This window comes from Eriocheir sinensis, chromosome 49, assembly GCF_024679095.1.
Source record: "Eriocheir sinensis breed Jianghai 21 chromosome 49, ASM2467909v1, whole genome shotgun sequence".
Lineage (NCBI taxonomy): Eukaryota > Metazoa > Arthropoda > Malacostraca > Decapoda > Varunidae > Eriocheir > Eriocheir sinensis.
In genome coordinates this window covers 10955968-10965967 of record NC_066557.1, presented here as the reverse complement: position 1 = coordinate 10965967, position 10000 = coordinate 10955968, and the positions used below count along the sequence as shown (strand labels likewise).

Sequence of the window (10000 nt, the reverse complement as noted above, 5' to 3'; positions counted from 1 at the left end):
GGCTCTTCCTCCTCCTCCTCCTCCTTCTCCTCCTGTTCCCTTATTTTATCTCTTGTGTCTTTTCTTCCATGTATTTTCTTCCTCATATCCTTACTCTTTTTTTTCTCCCTTCCTTTCTCTCTCTCTCTATCTTCTTTTCTTCCCTTCTTCTCCATTCTTCTTCCTTTTCATATAATTTATTTTGCTCTTTTTTTTTTTTTTTTTCTCTCTCTTTATGGTTCTGCCTCTCATTGTGGGAGGAGGAGGAGGAGGAGGAAGAAGAGGAACATTTTACGAATCAATTATTATGTTTAGTGCCTTCATAAATGCTCCTCCTCCTCTTCTCCTCTCCTTCCTTTCTTTCTATGTCCATAAATTAAACCAAATGATGATTGAGTCTGTTTATGATGGTGTTTTTTATTTAGGTTTTTGTGTGAGGCCTGCAAATGACCCTTCTTCCTCCTCCCCCTCCTCCTCTCTTCCCATCCTTCCTCCTCTTCCCATTCCTTTGTCCTCCCCTCCCGTTTCTCCTCTTCCTTTACCTTCCCCTTCCTTTCCCTTCTTCTCCCTCGTTTCCTTCCTTTCCCTTGCTTTGTCGTCATGTTTGGTATGTGATATGTTCATAAAATCGTATATTATAGCCGTTGATGTTGTTATTACTGTTATTATTACGGTTCTTTTTTTTTTTTTCATTATTGGTCTGACATGAATTTGAATACTGTAAAGCCTGTGTTACTTATCAACCATTGTATTAGTAAAGCAGTTCTTGTCCTATGTCCGTTGAGTCTTCATTTATCCAATTCTTTAACCCATTACTACGTGTCTTAGTTAACCCGTCCGCTGCGATTAGCACGGATTTGGCTTTCACTGGTAACCTGGTAACATATAGTCCGAGGTCTTTCTCTGCCTCTGTGGTGGATAGTGGAGTGTTTCCCATGTGGTATTGGTATGCTGGATATCCCTTCACTGGTAACCTGGTAACATACAGTCCCAGGTCTTTCTCTGCCTCTGTGGTGGATAGTGGAGTGTTTCCCATGTGGTATTGGTATGCTGGATATCCCTTCACTGGTAGCCTGGTAACATACACTCCCAGGTCTTTCTCTGCCTCTGAGGTGGATAGTGGAGTGTTTCTCATGTGGTATTGGTGTGCTGGATATCCCTTCACTGGTAGCCTGGTAACATACAGTCCCAGGTCTTTCTCTGGCTCTGTGGTGGATAGTGGAGTGTTTCCCATGTGGTATTGGTGTGCTGGATATCCCCTCTCAAGGTGCAGGACTTTACATTTTTCTTCATTGAATTGTAGCAGCCACTTTTTGCTCCATTCCTGTAGCTTGGTGAAGTCTTCTTGTAGGAAATCCGCAGTCAATTTTTCTACCCAAACGGACTTGATATTCGTCTGACAATACATTAATCACGGGAAACAATATAGTTCTTCAACAAACACTGATAATATAAAGAAAAACAAAAACACAAATTCTGAAAATGACGAAATGTTCACCTGTATGATACTTACCTTAATATGCTTCAAAACAAGAAAAAAAACGAGTAATGAGGAATAAAATTAAATATATTAACCCCACCAAGCACTATATACTTCCTCATTTGACAACAACAAAATAACAAAACAATTATATTTTTTTCAACATGGCGCAACATTCACCTCCATAACATAGGCTTCAAAACAACAACCAACACCAATAAGCTTCAAAAAAAAAAAGTAACCACACCAAGCACTATAATTCCTCATTTGACACGAAATAAAACAACAAAATAACGAAACAATTATATTTTTTTCAACATGGCGCAACATTCACCTCCATAACATAGGCTTCAAAACAACAACCAATACCAATAAGCTTAAAAAAAAAGTAAACACACCAAGCACTATAACTCATTTGACACGAAATTAAACAACAAAATAACGAAACAATTATATTTTTTTCAACATGGCGCAACATTCACCTCCATAACATAGGCTTCAAAACAACAACCAACATCAATAAGCTTAAAAAAAAAAAGTAAACACACCAAGCACTATAATTCCTCATTTGACACGAAATAAAACAACAAAATAACGAAACAATGATTTTTTTCCCAACATAGCGCAACATTCACCTCCATAACATAGGCTTCAAAACAACAACCAATATCAATACGCTTCAAAAAAAAAAAAAAAACTAACCCCACCAAGCACTCTAGTTCCTTATTTGAGTGCGTGGCGCGCGTTAGTAAACCTTGTCACGTGCAGAGGGAGCCAGGCCGGGCAGTGAATCCCTCCCTTCCGCTCCATCCCTCGCATTCCCGTGAGTGTGCCAGGCGTGACGCGAGACTGGACCGTGCTGGGATGCTGCGGCTCACCTGACACACCTGACACCCTCATCAACGGACGCAGGTGAGCTGAGATAAGGGGTTAAGTAAGACGAGGCTGAGAAGGTGACAAGTATTTAGGCTGTACATGAAAAGTTATCAATTCTGTCTTCTGGGTGTTTTTACTTAATCTAACGTTCTTATCTGAGTGTATACATGTGTTTTTACTTAATCTAACGTTCTTATCTGAGTGTATACATGTGTTTTTACTTAATCTAACGTTCTTATCTGAGTGTATACATGTGTTTTTACTTAATCTAACGTTCATATCTGAGTGTATACATGTGTTTTTACTTAATCTAACGTTCTTATCTGAGTGTATACATGTGTTTTTACTTAATCTAACGTTCATATCTGAGTGTATACATGTGTTTTTACTTAATCTAACGTTCTTATCTGAGTGTATACATGTGTTTTTACTTAATCAAACGTTCATATCTGAGTGTATACATGTGTTTTTACTTAATCAAACGTTCATATCTGAGTGTATACATGAGAAAAAACTTATTAATTATGACGTCTGTGTTGCTAAATCTGTCTAACGTTCATTTAAAAGGCATTTCACTCGTAATAACACTTGAGAGCTCGCTAACTTGTTCTTGTGTAATTTTTAAAGCCATCTAAATCAATCTAACGTCCATTTTAAATCCATTCAATCATATTCGCGTGTAATCCACTACGTTTACTTGTTGCTAAATTAATCTGAGGTCTATTAAGTTAAAACCACTCAGCCATATTTGTTAACGCGTTCCCTTATCAGATTAACGTCCATTTAAAAGCCATTCGCTCGTGTCTCCATTAAAAGGCAGATTATAACCCGTTCTATTTATCATTTGTCTATATGTCAACCTGTTCTTGTCATATTCGCTTCTTGTTTTGATCTTTGGTTGAGTTTGGGGCTTAATTAAAGGAAAGGTGTTGATTAGGGCAGGTAGGTTGTTCATAAGCTTGTTTTCGTGTTTTTTTTTTTTCAATGGTTGCTGTGTTGTTTTGTTGTTTTTGTTGATGTTCTCGTTTTTGTTGTTGTTTTTAGTCTTTGTGAAGGTAATGGTGTTTTCTTATATATACGTTTTTATTTAGGGGTGCAAGTGTTTTGTTTTGTATAAGCAAGTTTTTTTTTATATGAAGTTTTAATATACGTTTTTTTTATACGAATTGCAAGTTTTTTTATATGAAGTTTAATATACGATTTTTTTATACGAATTGCAAGTTTTTTTTATATGAAGTTTAATATACGTTTTTCTATACGAATTGCAATTTTTTTTTATATGAAGTTTAATATACGATTTTATTTTCTAGTAGGCTATGTCCGTTTTCTTCCATTAAATTTACAAGGTAGTTTTTCTTTCATATACTTTTTTTAGAAGTATTACAGATTTTCTCGTGATTTTTATTATTATTCGCTTTTATTAATGTTCTTTCTTTGTGTTCCTTATTTATTTCCGTTATTGTTGTACTTGCTATATTTTTTATCGTTAATTCCTTTATTCATTCTTTCTTCATCATTTATATATTCTGTGTTATTCTTTTTCGCTTCTGCGGTGTTTGTTTTCCTCGTCTGTTTGTTTGTTTGCTTGCTTTTGCCCGTTGTTGTTGTTTTTGTTTACATAAGCGTGTGTTTGTTTGTCCGTACATCTGTTTGTTTGTTTGTTTGCTTGCTTTTGCCCGATGTTTTGTTTACATAAGCGTGTGTTTGTTTGTCCGTACATCTGTTTGTTTGTTTGTTTACTTGCTTTTGCCCGATGTTGTTTTTGTTTACATAAGCGTGTGTTTGTTAGTTCGTACGTCTGTTTGTTTGTTTGTTTGCTTGCTTTTGCTCGTTGTTGTTGTTTTTGTTTACATAAGTGTGTGTTTGTTAGTTCGTACATCTGTTTGTTTGTTTGTTGGCTTTTGCTCGTTGTTGTTGTTTTTGTTTACATAAGCGTGTGTTAGTTTGTACGTTTGTGTGTTTGTTCAACGTTCCTCTATTGTGTGTGATTATTTTTTTTTCCTTTATTTCCGCCAAACTCTTTTCCCTTCGTTTCATATCACATCGCTCACCAACCAATCCCTTTCCTTCGTTATTTTCCTTGTCCTTCATGTTCCTTTCTTTTCAATAACATCATAAAAAACCCATCCAATTTTCCCCTTTTTTTCCATAATTCCTCATTTGCTAAAAAAAAAATAATAATAATAGGACAAAGTGTAAATTCATATCTTTTCCTTCGTTTCTCTTTCTTCATTTTCAAATAACATACCTTAAAACACCCACTTTCACCCATTTTCTTTTATATTCATTTATCACCCTCTTCCACAATTCCTCATTCGCCAAAAACAGGAAAAATTAATAAAAAGACAAGATATAATTTGGTAACAACATATATTTTGAACACAACTCCGCAAACCCACGTCAGCTGAACGATGCTTTGTGGGTCTTACCTCTATTCTTTTGTGATGGTGGTGGGTGGTGACGGGGGAATGGAGGGAGGAGGAAGGGGTTGTATGGTGGATGGGAAGGGGAAAGGGTGAGTGAAGGTAGGGGGAATAGTTGGGGAAGGAGGAAGGGTTGTATTAGGATTGGGAGGGCTGAGGGAAGGGGAGGAGGGGGATGGGTGGTGGTGGTGATGGGGAGGGGAAGGGTGAGAACGGATGGAAGAGGTAAGAATTGTATGGATAGGAAATGGGAAGGGGCTGTATTGGGAAGGGGAGGGTTGAGGGAAGGGGAAGGGGAGGAGGAGGAGGGGGATGGGTGGTGGTGGTGATGGGAAGGGGAAGGGTGAGAACGGATGGAAGAGGTAAGAATTGTATGGATAGGAAATGGGGAATGATAGAAGGTGATGGGAGGGGAAAGGAAGGGGAGGACTGCATGAATAGGGAATGGGAGAGGAAAAAGGAAGAGGAAAAGGAAGGGGAGGAAATGTGTGTATAAATAAATAACTGTACCCTACCACTACATCATCATCATTATCATCATCATCATTATCATCACCATTATTATTACTATTATTATTATTATTATTACTATTTACAAGTTTGACTAGAATTGGTTGGTAGTATAAATAGTTTTCTGTACACACACACACACACACACACACACACACACACACACACACACTGAACAGCATGTATGTTTTTCGAAGTATATAAAACAGCATAAAAATTGAATACATACATACATACATACATACATATATATACAGAAGCCTCATAACATTGGAACACTTGGATTCGAATCACCGAAGCGGAATGAAGCACAAAACGAAACACTTGAAATGATTCGCTTTTTTTTCTTCTTTTTTTTTCTTTTTTTCATTAATTTCCTTCCATCATTTCCTCATTTTTTCGGTCACTTAAGAATTAGTTGAGTATTTTAATAGTCACCGGGTTCTTCTTTTTCTTCTTCTTCTTCTTCCTTTGTTTCATTTGAGTATTAAATCATATTGGTCTCTCTCTCTCTCTCTCTCTCTCTCTCTCTCTCTCTCTCTCACTGCCGGAGGAGGGGAAGAGAGAGGAGGAGGGGAGAGGAGGAGGAGGTGGAGGGGCGGGAACTTGCACTCCTCCCCTCTTCTTCCACGAACGATGAGGAAGAGGAAGAAGAGGAGGAGGAGGAAGAAGAGGAGGCAGGCGGCGGTACTCGGTTCACGGGGGGCTGTACTTGGCTCACAACAACCCGGCTCTCCACCATCACAGGTTCGTAATCTCCACTTGGTCTTATCCCTGCTGGGTCTTGCATCATCGCCGTCATCATGTCATCATCGTAATCTTCCATCCCTGCGCCGCTGTCCACCCAGGAAGCGAATCTATCAACCACCTCTGTCTGTTGGTTGTCCGTTGTTCCTGTTGTCTGTTGCGGGTTGGTTGCTGTGTCTGTGAATCTGGTATCATCTTCCAAGGATTCGCTTTCACTGTCACTGTTGCTGGTACTAAGGTCTTCTTCTGCTGTCTGTTGTGGGAATCTGTTAGCTGTTGTATCTTCGTTGTACCAGGTGGGGAAACGGCCGTCTGTTGCCACTCCTCCGTTTCCTGTTGCCTCTTCATCAAACCAGGTAGCGAAGCGGTCCTGTGTTGTCTGTTGTTGGGGTCTGTTGGCTTCTCTTTCTTCTCCTCCTGTTGCCTGTTCTGCATTGCCTGTTGCGTCTTCGTTGAACCAGGTGGCAAAACGCTCGTCATCTGTTCCCTGTTCGTTTCCTGTTGCTTCTCCGTTATACCAAGTCGAAAAACGGTCCTGCGTTGTCTGTTGCTCTCCGTTATCTGTTGCTTCTTCATCAAACCAGGTCGAGAAGCGGTCCTCATCCTCCTGTTGCTGTCCCTGTTTACTTCCTGTTACTGCTTCCTCTTCTTCACCCAACCAGATCACAAAACGGTCATCTGTTGTCTGTTGGTCACCGTTGTTTCCGTTCTCAGTATCAAACCACGTAGCAAAACGGTCCCCATGCCTCTGGTCACTCCCCAATTCCTCCCCATCACTCTCGTAGCTTGGGGATGGTTGGGGATTGGGGGTATTGAAGCCAGGTGGGGGGGCGACCTTGATAGCATATGGATGGGGATTGCTAACGGCCACTTGGGGTTTGTTGTGGGAGCTGGGGATTGGGGCGTAAGGGTAGAGGAAGGTGGGGGAGCTGGGGTGGTACTGGGGATGCTGGGGAGGATGAGATGGGGAGGGGAAGCCATTGTCGATCTCGTTGGTGATTTCGTTTGCTGTTGGGAAGAGAGAAAAGAGGATTAGTTTTGTTGTTGTTTGTTTTTGTTTGTTTTGCTATTCTATTTTTTTTTTTCGTATTTGATTTCTTCCCTTCTTTCTCTATCTCTGTTTCCTCCATTATTTCTTAACTTTCATATTTATTTTCACTCTTAACTTATATAACTTTCTTAACTGTATCTATCATCACTTTTATCCTGTCAAACTTTATATTTTCACACACACTTTCTTCCCTCCTTCTTTCTCTATCTCAGTCAATTTCACTTTTTCCTTTCTTTCCCATTTCAACACGTATTTTTCTTTCCTTCTTTCTATCTCTCACACTCAGTCACTCACTAATTTCTTTCCCTCTTTTTATCAATTATTTCTAAGTCACTCACTATGTCTTTTCCTTTATCAATCACATATAATTTACACAAACAAGCCGTCTCCCCATTCCCATACACCCATACACAACAACAACACACCCCACTACCCACCTTCAACTCCGAGGTAATAGCCGGGCAGGTAGGCGGGGGGCAGGTCATACGATCCGCGCATCAGCTGTTCCCAGATGAGTCTCCTGGCGCCCGGCACTTGGGGGTCGAGGTGGTTCAGCGTGTGTCCGTCCACGTTGAGAAGGTTGCTGAGGCCGTGTAGTGCGAGGACATGGTGGCAGTCTGGTGGAGGGGAGAAAAAAAGGTATTATATTACGGTTGAAAAAGGTATATTAGAGAAGGAGAATTAGGTGAAGGGTGGAAAGAGGGGTACTAGAGGAAAGGTGAATTAGGTTTAAGGTATGTTAGGTATATGGTAGATTGGGTTGAAGGTGAATTAGGGGAAAGGTAGATTGAGATGAAGATGAGCAAAATGAGGTGTTGTGAAAATGAAAATAAGGGAGAGTTATGTGAAGGAGATGGTAGAGGAAGAGAAGGAGGAGGAAGAAGAAGAGGAGGAAAAGGAAATAGGAGGAAGAGGAAAACGTGATGGTAGTCTGGTTGGGGGGAGGAAAAAGACGTATTAGATAGAGATAGGAAAAGGTATAATAGAGGAAAGGTGAGTTAGGTATAAGGTATGTTAGGTAAAGGTGTTAATCAGGTAGGTAGATTCGGTATAAGGTAAATTAGGGGAAAGGTAGATTGAGATGAAGGTGAGGAAAATGAGGTCTTGGGAATATGAAAATAAGGGAGAGTTATGTGAAGGAGATGATAAAGGAAGAGAAGGAGAAGGAAGAAGAAGAGGAGGGGAAGGAAAAAGGAGGAAGAGGAAGTCGTGATGGAAGTCTGGTTGGGGGGAGGAAAAAGACGTATTAGACAGAGATAGGAAAAGTTATAATAGAGGAAAGGTGAGTTAGGTATAAGGTATGTTAGGTAAAGATGTTAATTAGGTATAAAGAGAAATGATAGATGGCCAAAGGAGGAGGAGGAGGAGGAGGAGGAAAACAACGAAACAAACTAAATCAAAACAAAGAGGAAATTCGAAGTAATGGATGAAAAAATAAGCGAAAAGGAAGGAGAAACAAAGGAAAACTAATTCACAAGAAAGAAAAAAATAAAAGAAGATAACTGGACACACAAAACATGGAGAATTAAAATAAATAAAAAAACAGCCAAAAATAATAAAGAAAGAAATATTGATAACTTAGAAGAAAAGAGAAAAGACTAAGAAAAAACCGAAGAAAAAATATATATGAAGGAAGAAAAATGTTAAGGAGCTGTTTTTTTTCAAGGAGGAGGAGGAGGAGGAGGAGGAGGCGGAGAAGAAGGAAAGGTGGAGGAGGAGAAGGAAAAAGGAAAGCTTGTTATTAGTTAAGGAAAGTTTAGGCAAGTCAGAGAGAGAGAGAATGCTCAAGGACAAAAAATCTCCTCAGAAACCCCCAGCATTCTCTCTCTCTCTCTCTCTCTCTCTCTCTCTCTCTCTCTCTCTCTCTCATCGGGATTACCCATGGAAGGAAAAAGATATAAGGAAGGAGGGAGGGAGGGAGAGAGATGGAGGGAGGGAGGGAGGGAGGGGGGGGTAAGGTCACAATAACGAAGGTCGAGAAATGCCCAGAAGGGAGAGAGAGAGAGAGAGAGAGGGAGAGGGAGGGAGGGAGGGAGGAAGGGAGGGAGAGAGAAGACGTTTGGAAAATCCCAATGTTGCTTCTCTCTCTCTCTCTCTCTCTCTCTCTCTCTCTCTCACACACACACATACCTGACATTTTTGCAGGTACACACACACACACATACACACACACACACACACAAACCAGTTAGCTAACCAGACCAAATGCCGGCCGGTTAGACAGACAGACAGACAGATAGACAGACAGACAGACAGGTAGACAGACAGACAGATGAAAAAAATATATTAACAGACATGCAAGAAAACATTAGTGAACAGAAAACAAAGACAGATAGACAGACAGATAAACAGATAGATAGATAGACAGACAGACAGACAGACAGAGACAGTTAGAGGAAAATATATATTGATAGACATTAGACAAAAAAATATCAACCAAAAAGACAAATAGAAATAGACAGACAGACAGACAGACAGACAGACAGACAGACAGATGGACAGACAGACAGACAGACAGATAGAGAGAGTTAGAGGAAAAATATATATTGATAGACATTAGAAAAAAAAAATCAACCAAAATGACAAATAGAAATAGACAGACAGACAGACAGACAGACAGACAGACAGACACTCACCTGGTATGTAAGAGTAGGCGCAGGTTTGGTCGACAAGATGCATCAACACGTACATAATTTGACCCGTCTGGAAGATAAAGAGAGAGAATGTGAGTTAGCTTACTTTTTGCATTTGCTTTATTTTCTCTATTTTTTTTAATCATGTTTCTTTCAATCAACTTTTTTTCTTACTTATTTGTTTATTGTTTTTTTATTTGTATTTTATTCCTGTTCTTCTTTCTTTCTTTTTTTCCTCATTTATTTCCTTTATTTTCTACTTAATTTTTACCTTTCCTTTCATATATTATTCTTATCCTGT

The 10000-nt window shown here is 39.5% G+C and overlaps 2 protein-coding genes across 2 annotated transcripts in view; one reads left to right on the top strand and one right to left on the bottom strand.

Moving 5' to 3' along the window:
* The first annotated feature begins 2266 nt into the window (after window positions 1–2266).
* Window positions 2267–10000, top strand: part of LOC126981902 (rhotekin-like) — a 95312-nt gene continuing 87578 nt past the window's right edge. Inside the window, exon 1 of the mRNA XM_050833549.1 lies at window positions 2267–2371. The gene's annotated coding sequence lies outside the window, so the exon portion shown is untranslated. The remainder of the gene's footprint in view (window positions 2372–10000) is intronic.
* Window positions 5711–10000, bottom strand: part of LOC126981904 (uncharacterized) — a 5171-nt gene continuing 881 nt past the window's right edge. The window contains exons 2-4 of the mRNA XM_050833556.1: window positions 9703–9769; window positions 7504–7683; window positions 5711–7023 (exon numbers count right to left, since the gene is read on the bottom strand). Of these exons, the coding sequence (XP_050689513.1) occupies window positions 5810–7023; window positions 7504–7683; window positions 9703–9769 (1461 nt within the window). The 3' untranslated portion in view covers window positions 5711–5809. The remainder of the gene's footprint in view (window positions 7024–7503; window positions 7684–9702; window positions 9770–10000) is intronic.